Source organism: Xyrauchen texanus, chromosome 36 (genome assembly GCF_025860055.1).
Source record: "Xyrauchen texanus isolate HMW12.3.18 chromosome 36, RBS_HiC_50CHRs, whole genome shotgun sequence".
NCBI lineage: Eukaryota > Metazoa > Chordata > Actinopteri > Cypriniformes > Catostomidae > Xyrauchen > Xyrauchen texanus.
Genome location: NC_068311.1, coordinates 33,166,400 through 33,186,577, shown reverse-complemented (window position 1 = coordinate 33,186,577; position 20,178 = coordinate 33,166,400). Strand labels below are relative to the sequence as shown.

Below are 20,178 nucleotides of genomic sequence, written 5' to 3'. Positions count from 1 at the left end.
AATTGTGTCTCGATCCCCAAAAAAGTCTACTAGACTGAGCAACTTAGCCGACCTATCAATACAGATCATAACTTGGCAGTGGGCATCATGCACCAAATGACAGAGGATTGTGTACTTTCCAACTGTCAAGTGAAGTTGTTCATATCACAGCAAACCCGCCCACGGAAGCCATATTACAGATGTAAACAAACGTGGATTACTGGGAGCTCTATTGTTGTTGCTACTACTCACAGCATTCCATTCCGAAGGGCTCATCCCTATGCCCTAATCCCTTCAAAGACTTTACCAAACACCACGAAAGCTTTGCAGATCTAAATGGCGTGTGGCTCAAAAATAGAGGTTATTCGGAACTGAATTTTTCAGTTATTTTTAATGGAAATTTAGTTTGAAGTGATCTTACAGCATGAATATCATGGTGATTTATCCTGTTTGTAATGCAGGGTCCTTGTTGAGGTAAATGTAAAAAAAAAAAGTTAAACTCTGTTTAAGTGCTGAAAATCTTTGATAAATATCGGCGTAAAAGTCATGTAGTGATATCCAGCCTTAATAGCTTTATTTGCTAGTAGACAATAGCATTTTAATATTCACCCTCAGAGTTGTCAATGTAACTTCATAGTTTAAAGCTCTTATCCATTTTACTGGACGGTGTGACAGATGACAGCCTCACAATGCGATGAACATCATATACAGTAATCCAGGGAAGATCTTGTAAGCAGCGAGTGTAAAATGTAAACTTCTCCTCATTAATTTTGACAGCTGTAAGTAAAGATCAATGGCTTCCGGCACTGCACCGGATGTAAATGCCCCCCCACCCTGAGAAACAAAATGCTTAAGTGACCATGCATAGACTCTATTATACCTCTTCCAATCCTCTATGTTTAACAACATAATTATCTTCCATTAGCAATTAGAACATGTTTTTGTTTTCCAGATTGTTCCTTTTGTTTCCAGATGGTTTCTCAGATTGTACAAAATTTTGTGTGCTTTTTAATAGTAAATGTGTTTGCATAGGTACCTTAAAATTCTTTGTACCCCTAGCACTATCATGATTTGTCCTTTGCTGATCATTTCTCCCAGGCCTTCTAAGGTCAGCTCTGGAATCGTTGAAACATCATGATGTTCATCTCAGTGTCTTGAGCTCTTCTAAACATCACGCTATTGGTGTGAGTCAGACCCAGCTATTCAACCAACGAAGAGAGTCTTCAGGCTATAATTTAGATCATCATTACACAACCACTGCTTTCATGTCTGGTTTGAAAACTCTGTACAGTGTCTCAGTCTGTCATGTTTTCTGCAATATTATAAACAGGTAAGGCATTTTGATGCTGGCTGTGTGTTTGGTTGCAAAATGAGCATTTTTTTTTCTTTGTCTGTGCTTTTTTTTTTTTTGCCAATCCTTTTTTCCATGATAAATACAACCCCATTTTGTTGCCTTTGCAAAGCTGTATTGTAGGTGCTCATATTTATTTCTATGTTTCAAATTGTGTTATCTTTGGAATTGTTTGTTGGATTATCCTGACTTTGTGTTGTGTCATGATGTAATGGGTTCTGTTTTTTCTTCATTATTTTTCTTCATTGTTTAACCCTCAGAGATAGCATAGCAGAATTGCAATGTTTGTTTACAGCAATTAAACAGTATGCTTACACCCCCATCTATCTCTCTCTCTATATATATATATATATATATATATACACTGATGAGCCAAAATATTATGACCCCTCACATGTAAAGTGAATAACGTTGATCGTCTCCTAACAAGGCCACATGTCAAGGTCTGGGTAGATTAGAAGGTAAGCGAACAATTAGTTCGTAGCAAAGTGTTGTATGCAGAAGAAATGGGCAGAACAAGACCTGAGTGACATGAACAAGGGCCAAATTGTTATGACCAGACAACTGGATCAGCAGGCTTGTGGGGTGCTCCCGGTCAGCAGTGGTCAGTACCTACCGATAGTGGTCCGAAGAGGGACAAACCACAAACCGGTGACAGGGTGTTGAGCACCCAATGCTCATCAATGATCGAGGGCATCGAAGGCCATCCCATCTGGTCCGAACCTACAGAAGGTCTACTGTGGCACAAGTCACAGAAAATTTTAATTATGTGTCACAAAACACAGTGCATCAAACCCTGCTGCATATGGGGCTGCTTAGCCGCAGACCGGTCAGAGTGCCCATGATGACCCCTGTGTCTGCCATCAAAAGCACCTACAATGGGGAGGCGAGAGTCAGAACTGAACCTCGGAACAGTGGAAGAAGGTCGTCTGATCCAATTTCTTTGAAATCACATGGACGGCCCTGTATGTATGTGCTGTTTACCTGGGGAAGTGATGGCACCAGGATGGACTGTGGGAAGATGACAAGCCTGGTGAAGGGAGAGTGATGCTCTGGCAATGTTCTGCTGGGAAACCCTGGGACCTGCCATTCATGTGGATTTTAATTTGACATGTGCCACCTACCTAAACATTGTTTCAAACCAGGCAAACCCCTTCATGATAATGGTATTCCCTGATGGCAGTGGCCTCTTTCAGTAGGATAATGTACCCTGCTACACTGCAAAACATTGTTCAGGAATGGTTTGAGGTACATGATGAAGAGTGCAAGGTGTTGCCCTGGCCTTCAAATTCTCCAGTTCTCAATCCGATTGAACATCTGTGAGATGTGCTCTATTAACAACTCCGATCCATGGCATCTCTACCTCGCCTCTACAGGACTTGAAGTATCTGCTGCTAATGTCTTGGTGCCAGATACCACAGAACACCTTTTTGTAGAGGACTTTTAGAGACCATGCCTCGGCGGGTCGACACCATTTTTGCAGCACGCAGAGGACCAACAACACATTAGGCAGGTGGTCATAATGTTTTGGCTCATCAGTGTATATTTACCTATTTTAAAGGTTTACTTTTTCATTAATTACCTTAATATTAAACCTATTTTTATTTTTTATTATTTTTTATTAAAGGTTATGAACAATACTGTAACATATTCATTGGAAAGGAGGAGGCGAGAAGTGGCTTGTCAATATAAATAATATTTTAATATAAAACTTAAACAGAAGACAAACACACACATGACGGACATGTCCGTAAACTATCTCTCTCTCCCGCACAATCATCTGCAGTCGGCCTTTATCCCTCTCGGAGGCTAAATTAGCCTGATAAGGGACCGGGTGTGTAGAATCACGACCCGGCCCCGCCCTCCGCCCTGCCACAAACACATTACAGTAGCTGACACTCTGAACTGTATCACAACAGGAGTTTTTTGGAAGAAAATATTGCATATTGAATGTTAAATCTTATGAAAGTCACACAATAGTTACCTTAAATCAAAATGTGCTTAAAATATATATATATATATATATATATATATATATATATATATATATATATATATATATATATATATATAATCAGTGGCTTCCTAAAAACATGATCAAGGAGAAAAAGTAAATATATCATGAATCTCTATACTTGGGTCTCTGAGGGATATTGTACCATAGTTTATAACATACTAATATACTGATAATAAAAAAAGAAAAACAGAAAAAGAAACAACACCTGTTATGGACTGAAACTTCAATTGCCATTGTGTGACCACAACGCAACAAGACCCAATTAGCTCTAGGTGTGTAAAGGTATCCCTTTAATGTCTTTACCATAAACCAATCAAAGTTTCTGAACAGCTATTTGGTATTCTGACATTTTTAACCAAAATACATTTTCCTCATTTAATAAAAATGGTTTCCTTTATCTGAGCAGTACAAGACTTGGTGACTTTTCCTCCATTTGCCATCTGAACATACAAAAAAATGGGCTTGATTCACTAAGTGGCAACAGAGCAATTTTTTTTATCTGTCAAATACAATCAATAAATCCAGGTGGATGCTGCACATTGGTGGTGGTTGAGTATGTTTAAAATAAATTATTGGCTGAATTTATTCTGTGTCTTCTCTTTGTAACTCCATGGTCAGGTTTGATTGCAAGCATAATGACATTAACTGCAAAAATTGACACTAAAATCTAAACTTTGACAAATAATAGTTTGATATTATCTAAATATATATCCAAATGTATATCTTGTGATAAAATATTAAATTAGGTTAGAACTGTTACTGGCATGACATGGTTTTCAAGTCATGTTATTTATATTTTGTTCACCAGATGGCAGCAATCTGCCTCCAATTCATGTCACATTCTCATATTTTATTGATGTTTACATTTATAGAAGTGAAGGTTCTGTTTTTTTTCCTTCAAAAATGTGCTTATTTGTATTTGCAAATTAATGGTAAAATGTAGACATATACATGTAAATAAGACCAAAATAGCATAAAATCCCAAAATATATGTATAATTTTATTGTTATTAATTCAGGAAAGAAGAAATTGTATCATTATCATCATAAAAAAAGGGTCACACATCTGACACTTTCGGTCAAAAATGCCTACGAATACCAAATGGAGATGACATTTTTCAATATAACAGGAGAGTTAAAGACAAGCAAGTGTATTTTTTTCTGTTATCTCCAAGCCAAGAGTTATTTCATCTTGCAGACAGACCATAAACCTCTTATTGCATAAACCTTGGATAAAACAGCATTGAGATGACAGACGTTACTCATGCACAGAGGGGTTCAGTGTGGGAGAGTCCAAGTGCACTTGCATAATGCAGGAGCTGTGGTGCTCCCATGGGAACTATTAAAGGCCGTTCCGCTGGTGGTATTCCAATAGAATGGCGAAGGTATCTGCAAGTTCCTCTTTCAGATGCAACATTGGTATTAGGTCTTAAATTATTCGATTTAGTTAAGACCGAATCTGACTCCATTAAAAACTAAATCTGACTCCAATTTAATAGTCAACGAATTTAGACTAAGGTTCCAATCATTTTCTGATCATATTTGAAATATAATCATCATTTGGTGTTTTTGATTATTCGATCTCATTATTCTTTCAAGAGGTGTCGATGTTGCTTAGAGTCTTTGCCGTACGTTTACGTAAATCTCATGGACAAGAGGTGGACAGTCTCAAAATACGTCAGTGGTTGCAGGGTTTACTATTATCATTAAATTAGGATTGCTAATAATAAAATGATAGTTCATTTAGTCATGTAAATACAACTTGCTTAAGTGAGTGATAAGTCAGTGACTGATGTGCCTGAGGATTTTCTTGCATTCACGGCCCGCAGGAATAATCATATCCTGGCCTGTGTGCTCGTGGTAACCTCATATGTGCTTCATTTACTGGTAATAATGAGTTTAAGAAAATCCAGAATAATCAAAATAACAATGTATGTATCATGTCAATACATAATTTAATCAATTCAGAAATGATTAATACAAAACATTCTATTCTCAAAGATGAATCTTAAGAGTAAGAGAATGCATACCTGACTTTTATAATAAAAACATGGTGTTGTGGGTTTATCGCACACAATGCCATGGGGTTGAATCTGGCTACAGAACCCCTTCAGCTTGATTTTTAGCTGACAAAGGACAGGTTAAGAAAGGGGAGGGGGAGGAGAGTGCAGATGTAGAAGGACAACAATGAAGCAATCTGCATTCAGTGAGGCGTGATGCTTGAGACAGAGGTGCTAACTTTTTAAGATAATTCTTAATGTTGATTCTCTCTGAATTTCTTTGTTTTCTCTGAGTGTGGTGGCCCCTGGGTCCAGACTTTTGGCACAGTTTCCTTACAGGACGAAGGATAGAGACTTGTCTGCATCATATCATGATCCTATTACCTTCCAAAACAAGCCAGGAAAAAAGCACTTAAAACTAAAAAGACGTGGTAGCCAACTCTACACTATCACAACCCTGTCTCAAATCACCATAAAATGAAATTTTGATGAAGAATTGTGTTATATAAGTTTACCAGATGTTCTCTTGGAAAGCTAGCAGGATAGTATGCAAGCCTGCACATCAAGAAATGAAGGCGAAACAATGTTTTTAAACATGTTTTAATCTAATCAGGACTCACAATCCCTCTTGGAATGGTGTTGTCAAACAAATGCATCACAAGGTCATTTCTGTCCAACAATGATTTATCCATTGGTTGGGCAAGAGACCATTGTCAGAGAGAACAATGAAGTATGTGTCTTGAATTTATAATATGACTGTAATGATCCAGAACTGTAGGAATAAAACAGCTGTCTGATCTTCCTTTGGCCATCCAATGATCTACTGGTGCCTTTTGAGCAGTAAAAACTGTCTGAATATGAGCACATTAGGATGTTGTGTTATACTGTGCAAATTGACCTCACCATATGTAAACTGCACACCTCAATGTAAATCATCAAAGACAGTAATACGAAATAAAACATTCCAAATGTTGTGTAATTCTTCATGTTTGTAGAAGATGTCATTGGAGTAAACTGGAAACTTGCTTAGTTTAAAATATTAAGATGCTAACTTAATGTTTAAACTCATTAGACCCATGAGATGTCCTATTCGGGTTTTACCCCCTTTTTTTTTTTACCTTCCACTTACATAAAAAAAAATTTTTTAATTGTATTTGAAATTCTCTTAGTATTTGTTTTTAGTAAATTTTCTTGATACATTCTTTCATAGTAGTGCTGCTGGTGGGTTGTTTTCATTTACTGTATTTATGTGCATACATTTTAAAGTTATGTAGTACATTTTGATAATTTTATATATCAGGAATTGGCAGATGTTCAGGTGGTCAGCGAGGTGTCTGCGGACGATCAGGAGGCTAGGGAGGCAGCCACAGGCCAGGGACAGGGTCCGGACGCCTAGAAGGCGGCTATAGAGCAGGGAGGAGGTCGAAGGAGGCGGAGACTTAGGGGGCAGAGCCATAGGCGATCCAGAGGTGGAGCAGCAGGAGTAGGAATTTGGGATCCCGATGGTGGAACTGGAGATGGATCCAGAGGTGGAGACAAGGGTGATTTTGGAGATGGATCCGGAGAGTGGGGAGCCATTGGAGAAGGAAGGATGAAGAGCGGGTGTAGCCGCAGGAAGAGCAGGAGTTTGGAATCAGGAGGTAGAGCTGCTGGAGGATCCAAGACTGGACAGTCAGGAGGAGGATGTGGAATGGGGTTGGGCGTAGCCACAGGAGGATGGAGGATTTAGGACTCAGGATGAGGAACTGAAGGTGGAGCAGGCAGAGCCACAGTAGGATCGGGGATTTGAAACTTAGGAGGTGGAGACAGTGGTAGAGCGGGCAGAGCTGTAGGAGGTGGAGATTCAGGAGAGGATGGAGTCTCAGGAGATGAAGCGGACAGAACCGCTTGAGGTGGAGTTTCTGGGTGTGAGGGTGGAGCCTTGGAAGACTCTAAGGGCGGAGTCTTGGAAGCCATGGGATGCGGAACCGTGAGAGGCTCGAGGGGCGAAGCCATGGATGGCTTGTAGAGAGCTGGCAGTGACTGGGGAGTAGGAGCCCTTCTTCTCTTCCAGTCAGTTGTGAGCACAGCTGTGAGAGTCTCGAAGGGTGGAGCCATGGGAGGCTCAAAGGGCCACCTAGGCTGGGGAGAATGTGGTCTCCGTTTATGGGGGCTCGGAGACTTCTGGAACCATAGTGCCCCCCAGCCGCTAGATCCATTTGTTCGGTCCGTTCTTTTGTATCATTTTGCAGAGATGAGATTAGAGGCAATGGATCTAATCACAGGCTTTGTTTAATGGAGACAAAGAAGAAGGTGATACAATATACATAGAGAAATACAAAGAACTAAATATACACATTTAACGTTACATCTTAACATAAGTACATAAGAACAAGAACTGACAATGAGTGCATGAAACAAGAGGATATATATATACACACACGGATGACTGATGAGGGAACAGGGAAGCTGAGGAAGATGGGAAACAGATGGATGTGATGAGGGCAGTGCATCATGGGAATTGTAGTATGGGGCAAACTATAACAGAAGACAATAAGAGTGTCAAAATAAGAGTCCTTATGAACAGAGGAGTGATGATGAAGACGAAGTGACAGTAGTGAAAACAATGACTTTCTTAGAAGATCTCAAAATGAGATCTTTGGAAAAATCTTAGTCTCAGTCACCATTTACCATTCCATCTTTTTTTTCTTCACACAAAGAATGGGAATGGTGACTGACACTAAAATTCTTTCCAAAATGTCTGTATTTCAAGGAAGAAAGAAAGTCAGATGGGTTTGGGGCGACATGAAAGAAAGTAAATGATGACAGGTTTATTTTTCTTTTTGGGTGAATCCCTTCACTCTTTAATAAGTATTGACCAGACACATAGAAGAGGTTTTTAAGCAAACATGCGACCACAGCGACCCTGTTAATTATTGATCTACAGTACAATGTGCTCAATTATAAAGTATATTGTAAGAGTTTACAATAGATCTTACCTACAAAAACTCACTGGACAGACAACTCTTCATCTTGTCGCCTCAGCTGCTCAACCTCTTTACAGTCTGATCTAATTAAAATATATATGTTTTTTTGGGCAATTTGGCACCCAATTCCTAATGCACTCTAGGTCCTCGTGGTGGCATAGTGGCCTGCCTCAATCCTGGTGGTGGAGTACAAATCTCAGTTGCCTCTGCATCTGAGACCTTCAATCCATACATTTTATCATGTGGTTTGTTGAGCGCATTACAGTGTAGATGTAGCACGTGTGGAGGCTCACACTATTCTCCACGGCATCAGTGCACAACTCAGCACACGCCCCACCAAGAGCAAGAACCACATTATAGCATCCATGAGGAGGTTAACCCAACATGACTCTACCCACCCTAGCAACCGGGCCAGTTGGTTGCTTAGAAGTCTGACTGAAGTCACTCAGTACGCCCTGGATTTGAACTTGCAACTCCAGGTGTGATAGTCAGCATCTTTACTTGCTGAGCTACCCAGGCCCCAACTGTGATATATTTGATATTATTACAATAACATTTTATTAATATTTTTCTATATTAATCATTAATTGACAAAAGAAGACAGCTGCTAATGATCTTTCGCTGTAGCCAAATACAGACCGGAAACTCTTAACCCCCCTCAAATTTGACCGGAAATACGTAGGCCAGATGCCGTGCATAGAGTCTATTAGGAGCACTCCACAATGATTACATGCAGAGACTGGCTAAATCAGAATTCAGGTGACAGTGACATCTGGCGGTAAACTTTTGACATGACTTGGCACTGACATGGCAACCTGTTCTGTGTATATATATATATATAAAGTGATATTATTTCTTTGTTTTAATTTATTTAACATTTATTGTATTATATTTATGCATTTTATTTCTGGGGTTCAAGTTGTTGTCAGTCGATATTCAGGGCTAAACTCCGAATGCGTCTAAAGCAATCCAGATGCTGAAATATAATACGACAATATGAAACACTATTCAAGAGACGTAAACATTTTTATTTTATTTTTTAATTGAAATTGCTTTGACATTGCTGTGAAAGGTTTTTTGAGTTAGATAAGTGTTTTTCGAAATTACATGACTGCACTCATTCTTGCTGACCAAAATGCACTCCTTTAACATTTTCATTTTCTGATATTAAATGTTCCCTTAATAAAAGGCAAATTAAGGTCGACACCGATTGACAATGAGATTCACGATAGATTCCTTAATGTAATGTTGTTATGCCTGTCCTCCATTTGAACCCTCATACTGTGAGAATGACTGAGCGGGACAGAACAGCAGCGCGTGGAGGAGGACAGACTCTCCGTTTACATCAACATCATCCAACACACGTCTCTTGTGTCTAAACTACAGTTTAATCGCCCTTGAAGAGCCAAACCTTCTAAACTGGAACGGTACAAAACATATGTTGGATTATTTTATTTCATAATGTGATAATATTTGAAAGATTGAAATCGTTATCGTAAATACTTTCGGCTGTGATTTAGGTAAGTGTTCCAACATTAAAAACTACACGTTTAAACTCTGGAGACATCCATGCTATTTTATTAATCAATTCATGTATTATTTATCGCCATTTTTTTTTTTTGTCGAGTAATATTATATAATGTCGACAAACGGAACATGCCATGATATATTTATTTTTACGGAGGATTTGACATTTTCTCTTGAGAACAATACATTTATCCACTGTATTTTGTGGTGAATATTTTTGTTTCTTTATAAGCATATACATATATACAGGTCTTGACAAAAGCTTTTTTTGACAAAAATAAAATTTCACTGTTATTGCCCTGTACAAAATATACAGTTAATGTAATCCTTGTAAACGTTTTGTGACCGCAATAACGGGGCATGTTGTCACACTACAATGTGGGGTATGTTGTTGTACAATGATATTAGAAATTTGGAACATATATTTCACTAATACATATTCTAATGTAAGAGTGGTTTGAACTTTGCATTTGAAACCGACATAAAAAAGCACTGCTAGAAAAATTGTATTGGAATTTTTGACTCAAAATCTTTGAATTACTTAGATAAAGCCTTTGTGTGAAATTTCAATAAAAATCATACATGAACACAATCCTCCTAAGGTGACAGAAGAGATTGTAAATGTATGTGTATAATATATATATATATATATATATATATATATATATATATATATATATATATATATATATATAGGATTTACAGGACTAAAACTATTTTGATATGAGATAGAATTAACATCTGAGCTGTATTTTATTTAACTTTATTTATTAATTTATGGTGAAAGTTGACAGTAATAAAGCAGAAAAATTAAGTGCTGCAATGAGAATTATTTTCTTGTTACAGACTACAAATACAGATTAATGGCAACTTGAGCTTTTCCAAAAGGAAAGAACCATCCCGCTTCTCCAGAATGTGTGACCCAAAAGAGACGTGCCTGGAACGGAGATTCATGCTGCTTCTGTGTGTTTTGGCTGTTATAATGCACAGAATCAGTGCGTGCCCCAAATCATGTGCCTGTTACACTCCGACGGAGGTGCACTGCACATTCAGATACCTGAGCGAAATCCCCCGGGACATTCAAGCGGCTGTTGAAAGAATTAACCTGGGGTAAATCATACAGCAGGCCATTCCTTATGGATCTCTTTCTTAAATCAGACAAATTAAAAATACAAAATTGTACATTTGAGTTTTTGTGTTTCAGGTACAACAGTTTAACAACACTTAAAGTTAATGACCTCTCTGGACTGAAACATCTGGAACTATTAATGCTTCACAGTAACATCATCAAGATTATTGAGGACAGCTCATTCCATGATCTCACGTCCCTGCAGGTAAAAGACTGCATTATTGAGAGCAACATTCTAGAAACATAGTTTCTAGCCTAGTTTTTCCATAACAAAATGTTTTTAAAGATAAACAAATGAGTAGAACTTTTGAGAAATATGTTTAAAAAAAGATGAAGACTCTAGTCAGAATTGTATTTTCCATTAGTGGATCTCTCATGGTGGCTGCTTGTTAAGGCCCATATTATCAGACCGTTTTGATTACAAAATAAATTAATCATGGGTGACAAATGTGCCTGAAACTCGTCAAAATGCTTCAGTATAAAGTCCAGTATAAACATATGATTCTCTGTCATATCAGCCAGTGAAACAAAAGCAAATACGTATTTTGTTCAGCTTTAAAATCAATGTAACTTAAATCATACATTATTTAATGATGGAAAGCAGTATGTACATTTCTAGTAATTAAGTAGAAGGGCATCATTAGAGGAGCGGTCCGGTTCAGATGTGCTATATAAGTTATTATCTCCAAAGCAAACAAGTAAATGTCATGTTACCTTGTTGCAATGTTTATGGTTATTAAACATGCACTATAGTAAGAGAATCTGATGTAATCTGTTCTAATCATGGTTTTGGTAAGAGGAAGTTTCAGAAATGTTACTGCTTAATACAGTAAACACAAGCCATGTGGTTAATTGTAAAGTGGTCTGTGGTTATCACTTAAAGTATAGTTGTGCTCCTTTGGTTGGAAACTCCCTCATCATAAAATAATAATTGCAAAATACAAATTTATTGAACATTGCATTGCAGACAAATGGACTGCTCATGAATGTGTGACAGTCATTATCCTATAAAACCATAACACACATTATAAAAAAGCCAAAAGAGGCACTCAAAGATAGATTACAATGACTGCGCTACATACAGCATATCTCCATTAAGAGACATGTTAGGCAATAATTAACAACTAGTTTTGAACAACATGCTTTTGGCTACTGGGGCAGATTAAAAGTGTAAAACTTATTTTATGATCACCAATTTCTTATTAAATGAATGTATTTATTTATTTCCCTCAACTGCAGTTATGCTAAACATAGTAGGCCTATGTAAGCCTTTCACCAGGCCTTACAGAGGCCTACTATGAACAGAAGAACAGAAGAGTTGCAAGTAATGGATTTAAGAGTGATCCGAGGCTCTTGTTAATTTGTTTATGTTTTTACATGCTTTGGTAATAATGCATTTGGTAAACATGGCACAAAGATAAAATACCACTAACGCTACTAACACTACTAACAGTCTACTGAAAGTTTTGGGAAACATTCTGTTGGTATTTTATAACTGCAAATCTTTGTTTTCTTCTTATTATTGTTATTTAGTGCTGTTGATTTAACTTGTTAATTCAGTGCAATTAATTTTATAAAAAATAAGACGTTAAAAAAAACAAGGAATATTCCTTCAATATGAGCAATTCAAGCATGGAGTACCATCGGATTTCTCAAAGGGGAGTAAGCGAAACTCACTGTTAAGGCAACACAGCTTATATAGAGAACAAATCACACATGCTGAGAGCAGAAAACACATTCTTGAGAACAAACACAGCTTGATGGAGGCAGTGATCTCAAGACATGTTTGTCAATGTTTCATACTTTGTTTAACGTGACACTGCAACCTAAAAATGGAATGTTTATGACACAACGAAACCAAGACACTCCAAAATCGTTCGTCTGACACAGGTGTACATTGACGGGCCCTTAAACAAGCCCTCATAATAAATCTCAGACTGATTGATGAATTCAATTGCAAAATGGATTTCTGTGAACTGTAGGCAGATGATTGGCTTATGATCAGTAATATGAAATAAACAATATATTGCATTCTAAACTGTCACGAACCCCGCTCCCTCGCTCCGCCCCCTCGAGCTTCCTCGCTCGTTTTGCTCCCTCGGGCTACCACGCTCGTTTTTGCTCCTACGAGCTCACACGCTCGTACACTATCTCCCCCCTCGGGCTCACATGCCCGCTCCCAATGGCCAGAACATTATGACCACCTGCACTCGTCTCAATCACCCCTTTATTCGTTTCACCTGCACTCGTCTCAATCACCCCTTTATTCGTTTCACCTGCACTCGTCTCAATCACCCCTTTATTCGTTTCACCTGCACTCGTCTCATCACCTATCATTGTTTACACCTGCACTCGCCCCTATATATATCACAACCCGTTCGTCTCACTCGGGTTGGTTATTGTATTTAGTTTCCCGTCTCTTTGCCCCCCGCTAGTCTCGTCTAGTTTAGTACTCCTCTCGTTCACCCCTTAGCTTGCCAGCTCCCCTTGTTCCCCTGTCTTTTGCTCCCACTAGTCCCGTCTCGCTGATTCTGATTACCCCGGCTTTGACCCTACGCTTTCCACGACCTCTCTCTTTGGATTTGCCCCTTTTATATTCTCCGATTCCCCGGCTTCGACCTCTCGCTCCCCTTGACTACTCTTCACTGGATTTGCCCCTTGTTTGTACTTTTGCCTGCTTTGCTTTGTGAATAAAGCAGTTTCCCATTTACATTGTGACTGTCTCGTCTTGTGTGTGTGTGAGCGGGTTACATAATAACCAACCTCACCGAAGACAGTCACAATGCATCACGCGGAGGTTTCGCGCAGCTCACTAGAGTGGAGGTACACGTCACATTCAGCGCGAGGAGCTACGATATGGAGACATGACCAAGCGCTCGCAGCCCAGGGGCAGCAGGTATGTACTATGTCTGAAATATTTCACCCTGTTTCACCTGTGTCTGCCCCTGAGCCCGTTGATGCTTTCCACGCATCCGCGAGCGCCGTATGCTCTCCATCCCCGGAGAGGTTTTATGGCTCTTCGGACGCGAACCAAGGGTTTTCCGTGCAAGGCAGTGGTTATGTAACTCATAACCCCGTCCTTGACATTATGGAGCCAGCGGCCCGACTCTTGGTTTTACGCCAGGGGAGCCAACCCTTGGAGGCTTATATTATGGATTTTTGTGCCCTGGCGTACCAGGTGAATTTTGATGAGGTGGCTCTGAAAGACATTTTTCAATTTGGACTGAATGAGCCAGCCTCATCATTCATGCCTGGTGGTCGCTGCTCTCTCGACCTGGCTCAGTTTATTGACCTCGCCCTACTGTACGCTGGTTCCTCGTTTACTGTGGGGGAGGCAGAAACTGAACCAGCGTTCCCTTCCACGGCCCCCGTCTTGAAGCCTACCACGGCCCCCGTCTTGAAGCCTACCATGGCCCCCGTCTTGAAACCTGACACGGCCCTAGTCCCGAAGCCTGACACGGCCCGAGTCCCGAAGCCTTACACGGCCCTAGTCCCGAAGTCTGACACGGCCCCAGTCCCGAAGCCTGTCACGGCCCTAGTCCCGAAGCCTGTCACGGCCCCAGTCCCGAAGCCTGGCACGGCCAGAGTCAACGCCCATGCCCGCCACGGCCAGAGAGCCAGCGCCCATGCCCGCCACGGCCAACGAGCCAGCGCCCATGCCCGCCACGGCCAACGAGCCAGCGCCCATGCCCGCCACGGCCAACGAGCCAGCGCCCATGCCCGCCACGGCCGGCGAGCCAGCGCCCATGTCTGCCACGGTCAGCGAGCCAGCGCCTGTAGCCTCGACCGCCCCAGAGCCAGCGCCTGTAGCCTCGACCGTCCCCATGGCCACGTCCCCTGTTGGCCGAAGACGTAAGAGAAGGAAGAGGGCCCCTTCTCCCCAGTCTCGTCTTGTGCTCAAGACCGCAGAGGTTCCCTCAGATTCTTCCACAGCTCTACCGACCTCTGCTCCGCCCTCAGAGTCTTCCACGGCTCTGCCGGGTTCTGCTCCGCCCTCAGAGTCTTCCACGGCTCTGCCAGCCTCTGCTCGCCCCTCAGAGCCCTCGCGGCCTCTGCCTCACGAGCCTCCCAAGCCTCCCAGGGCTCCTCCTCTCGAGCCTCCCAGAGCTCTACCTCCCAAGCCCCCCAGGGTCCTGCCTTTCAAGTCTCTCGAGCCTCCCAGAGCTCCGCCTCTCAAGCCTCTCAGGGCTTCTCCTCCCGGGTCTTTCAAGGCTCCTCCTCCCAAGCCTCCCAGGGCTCCTCTTCTCGAGCCTCCCAGGGCTCCGCCTCACGAGCCTCCCAAGGCTCCTCCTCCCAAACCTCCCAGGGCTCCTCCTCTCGAGCCTCTCAGGGCTTCTCCTCTCGAGTCTCTCAGGGCTCCTCCCCCCCTCAAGCCTCTCAGGGCTTCCCCTCTCGAGTCTTTCAGGGCTCCTCCTCCCCTCGAGCCTCTCAGGGCTCCGTCCCTCGAGTCTTTCATGGCTCCACCCCTCAAGCCTCTCACGGCTTCGCCTCTCGAGTCTCTCAGGGCTCCTCCTCCCCTCGAGTCTCTCAGGGCTTCGTCTCTTGAGTCTTCCAGGGCTCCCCCCCTCGAGCCTCCCGAGCCTTCCAGGGCCCCACCTCTAGAGCCTCTCGAGTCTTCCACGACCTTTTTCCCCGAGCCTCTCACGGCTCTACTCCCAGAGACTCCAGAGCTTCCTACGGCTCCGCCTCCCGAGCCTCCTACGGCTCCACCTCCTGAGCCCCTCACGGCTCTGCTCCCAAAGACTCCAGAGCCTGCCAGGTCGTCGCCTCGGGGACCTCCCACGGCGCCACCTCCATTGGCTCCACCTCCAGAGCCTTTCAGGCCTTCGCCCCTAAAGCCTCCTTCGGCTCCACCTCCAGAGCCTTCCAGAACCCCACCTCCAGAGCCGCCTACAGTGCCGCCTCTGACGGCACTGCCTTTCACGGCTCAGCCCGGACTTCCTGACCCTCTCCCTGTCCTGTGGCCTCTTCCCTGGCCTCCGGACCCTATTCCTGTCCGGTGGTCACCTTCCAGACCCCCGGACCCAGTCCCTGTCCTCCAGTCGCCTTCCAGACCCCCTGACCCTGTCTCTGCCCTACGGCTGCCCCCTAGATCTCCCGACCACCCGCCTGTCCGCTATGTTCCCCCTGACCTTGCCTTGAAACTGCCCATTGACCCCATGGACTGTCTCATTTCCCTCTGTGCCCCTTGGACTGCCCTCAATTTTGTTTGTGTGTTTTATGGGTTGTCTGTTCAGGGTTTTTTTGTTTGTTGGGATCGTCCAGCACCACTTCCCAGAGGTCGCGCTCCTCGCAACCGAGCGCGGCCGTCAGGAGCCGTCCATTATAGAGGGGGGAGTACTGTCACGAACCCCACTCCCTGCTCCGCCCCCTCGAGCTTCCTCGCTCGTTTTGCTCCCTCGGGCTACCACGCCCGTTTTGCTCGCTCGAGCTTGCACGCTCGTTTTTGCTCCTACGAGCTCACACGCTCGTACACTATCTGCCCCCTCGGGCTCACATGCCCGCTCCCAATGGCCAGAACATTATGACCACCTGCACTCGTCTCAATCACCTATCATTGTTTACACCTGCACTCACCCCTATATATATCACAACCCGTTCGTCTCACTCGGGTTGGTTATTGTATTTAGTTTCCCGTCTCTTTGCCCCCCACTAGTCTCGTCTAGTTTAGTACTCCTCTCGTTCACCCCTTAGCTTGCCAGCTCCCCTTGTTCCCCTGTCTTTTGCTCCCACTAGTCCCGTCTCGCTGATTCTGATTACCCCGGCTTTGACCCTACGCTTTCCACGACCTCTCTCTTTGGATTTGCCCCTTTTATATTCTCCGATTCCCCGGCTTCGACCTCTCGCTCCACTTGACTACTCTTCACTGGATTTGCCCCTTGTTTGTACTTTTGCCTGCTTTGCTTTGTGAATAAAGCAGTTTCCCATTTACATTGTGACTGTCTCGTCTTGTGTTTGTGTGAGCAGGTTACATAAACACACTATTTGAATTGTCATTATTAATGCATCACTTGTGTGTCAAAACAATGTAATGCATTTTAATTATCTGTATTATTATTTTTTATAATATATATATATATATATATTTTATTTATAATTATTTAAATAACTATTTATAATTATTTAATAATTATGTATTGAATTATTGTTATTTGAGGGGATTTCTGAGCAAATATTTATGTATGCGATTAATTTGAATAGTTAATCAGCATACCATGTAATTAATTCAATTAAAAATTATAATCTATTGACAGCCCTATTATTATTATATGATTTTAAAATGCTAAGAGACTCAATTGAACAATTAAAAGTTAGAAATGGTTTACATAGAACTTCCTGCATATGAAGAATCAGCGAGCAATGCGAGTTTAAGGATCAGTGATATGAATCAGTGGAAAATCTAAATCGTGTTGTACTCAAATTAAAGTACTAAGAATATTGCATGTTACTGTATGTATAGACAAGCTGACAAAAATTACAAAGTATAATAGTGATGATGTAATATCATATTTTAGTGCTGTCAGTCAGTTAAAATATTTAAATGCGATTAATCACATTTTTCAAGAGTTAATCGTGATCAATTGCAGGTTTTGAAAGTGCTGAAATTTTACAGTATTCTTGTCAGAATTCACTTAATTCTTTTTTAGCAAAGAAAAAGAAACAATAAATGACAATAATGTTATGTAAACATTTTCCAAACAAAGACTTCCACAGTACAAAGATAAAAATGCACTAAAATGGCACTAATTGAGTAACATTAACTGTTTCCCAAAGTCTAAGTGGGAGTTTGACTAAATTAAAGAACTTGTCTTCATTACGTTGATCTATGATTTGGAAGGTTAATGTTATAAAAATGAATTGTATTCCAAAATTCAACGACCTCTCTTATTTCAAGCAATTTGATAGCATAGTGAAGGCCTTCATTTGGAATGGTAAACGTCCCAGATTACATTTAAGTAAGTTAAATAGGCTGATTGACAAAGGTGAGCTAGGCCTACCCAAGATTTTGTTTTATTATAATGCATTCTGTCAGATATTTGACTCATTGATTGCTTCCACCTGCGAGAGCCCCTCCCTGGTTTTGTATTGAACAGGAAGTTCTTGCCTTTCTATCAAAATAATCAGAGAAGTTTAATTACATCCTGTTATCTTGCATTTGCACTCAGTATTTTGTGATGTTGCAATGTTGCCTCGAGCATATGGTTGAACCCAAAATGATGTATTAATAAGTCCCCTTTCTGCTGGTTAGAGTGGATTGTGAGGGGGTTACTACACTCGGTGACCTATATTGAGAGTCTAGTGTTGAGATCCTTTGAAAATTTGGTTCAACATTTTAGGATTCCCAGATCTCAGTTCTTTAGGTATTTACAGCTGTGCAATCTGCTCTATATTATTTTTAGGAGTAGCATATACCCACTAAAGCAAAAGACACTGAAGGGAGAGGTGATTACTGCTTTTGGAAAAGGTCATAAGGCATCAGTGTATTACTCCCTGCTAATTCAGAGTCTGGGGGTTAGAGCTTTAACTTCTCCCAAGAGATTGTGGGAGGAAGATTTAAACTTGGTATTGGAGGAGGAAGTGTGGGCTAGGATTCTGAAAAACGTCAAGTCTGCATCTAGAGGTGCAAGGGTGCGCCTTACGCAATTCAAGATTTTACATCAATTCTGTTGGACCCCCTCTAGATTGTATAGGCTTGGTCTTAAAGACACACCCAGCTGCTGGCGATACCAATCAGAATATGGAGACACAACCCATGTTTTTTGGTGGTGTGTTAAGATCCAAGAATTTTGGTTGAAGGTTCAGACTTTTATGTGTTATGTATTGGGCACTCAAATTCAATTTTGCCCCAGACTCTGTATTTTAGGCAATGGAGCAGTCATCTATATAGGGGATAAACACATAAAAAATTGGGTCCTAACCAGTGTTATGATTGGCAGACAGATTGTATCCATTGATACTACTTCTGTCCTATTGGTATTTTTCCCATGTCACATGTAAATTCTTATTTGCATAATAGTCAACTTTGTCGCATTACTGGACACACACACATTGCAATGCCAGAGGTTGCATTTGCTCACTATCATTGCAAATTAATGACTTCCATTCACTTTGTTGCTGCAAACAGCTATATGATCGAAAGCTTGTGGCTAAGACTAGGCTGGCATTGCCTCAGGATTCATGCTTGAATTGCCCTCTACCTCTCCCTTTTAGGAATACTGCCAGTGCTGAATCTACTGTAGATCCCCTGTTGCACAATAAGAGCTTCTTATTAACTGCACTGACATGCTGCTGCATTGAGGAATAAATCTGATGAGAGAGAGTAGTCTTTTTCTAAATGTTTTACAAAGAGTATTCCTGTTTCCAATGCAAATGTTGTGGCCACATGCAGCAGAATTGAGAGAGATAGAGAGAGAAAAGATAAATTATTATTTAATAATACAGTACACTTGTGCACATGCCCAACTCTTGGCTGATTATCATTTCAAAATGTACAAAATAGATTGTAACCTAAGATTTGGGATAGTGTTGGAATAGTTTCAATTACATTAATAAGAGGACACGCTTTGATTGAATTTACTGGGATTAGGATATCATTGTTAAAATGATATAAATGATAAAATGTACTTTTGGATTTGTAATTTTTGCTAAAGTCTGAAATTGGCCTGAAATTATAAATTACAGTAAATACATTTTTACCTCCTAACTCTTAATTTTTATTCACATGCCTAGGTTCTGAAAATTAGTTATAACAGAGTTGAGAATCTCAGAAAAGATACATTTAAAGGCCTGGACAATCTTGTACGTCTGCATATGGACCATAATCACATTACCTTCATTCATCCAGAGAGTTTTTATGGATTAAAAATGCTGCAGTTGATCAACCTTGAGGGAAACCTGCTCCAACAGCTTCATCCAGATACATTTATTTCACTGCGGTACAGCCAGATTTTCAAATGGTCATCTCTCAAGAACATTTACCTGTCAGACAATGAATTCACCACATTGCCTGCAACAGTGTTTGCTGGCTGCAATAAACTAGAGAATCTCTTCCTCAGTGGAAACCCCTGGTCATGTGATTGTCGGATGGGTTGGTTTGCTGAGTGGACACAGAAAAACCCTGGTGAGATTCTGATCTGTAATATTTTGTTAAAAATAACAGATCAAATGCCATAGTTTGACACAACAGATAGTATTACAAATATCAATAAT

At 41.3% G+C, this 20,178-nt stretch overlaps 2 protein-coding genes across 3 annotated transcripts in view; one reads left to right on the top strand and one right to left on the bottom strand.

Annotated features, from left to right (window-relative positions):
• LOC127629997 (tripartite motif-containing protein 16-like) overlaps positions 1-20,178 on the bottom strand; it is a 327,862-nt gene that overhangs the window by 177,672 nt on the left and 130,012 nt on the right. The gene's annotated exons all lie outside the window — the stretch shown is intronic.
• igsf10 (immunoglobulin superfamily, member 10) overlaps positions 9,704-20,178 on the top strand; it is a 42,121-nt gene continuing 31,646 nt past the window's right edge. The window contains exons 1-4 of the mRNA XM_052107359.1: positions 9,704-9,832; positions 10,686-10,949; positions 11,044-11,173; positions 19,699-20,089. Of these exons, the coding sequence (XP_051963319.1) occupies positions 10,753-10,949; positions 11,044-11,173; positions 19,699-20,089 (718 nt within the window). The 5' untranslated portion in view covers positions 9,704-9,832; positions 10,686-10,752. The remainder of the gene's footprint in view (positions 9,833-10,685; positions 10,950-11,043; positions 11,174-19,698; positions 20,090-20,178) is intronic.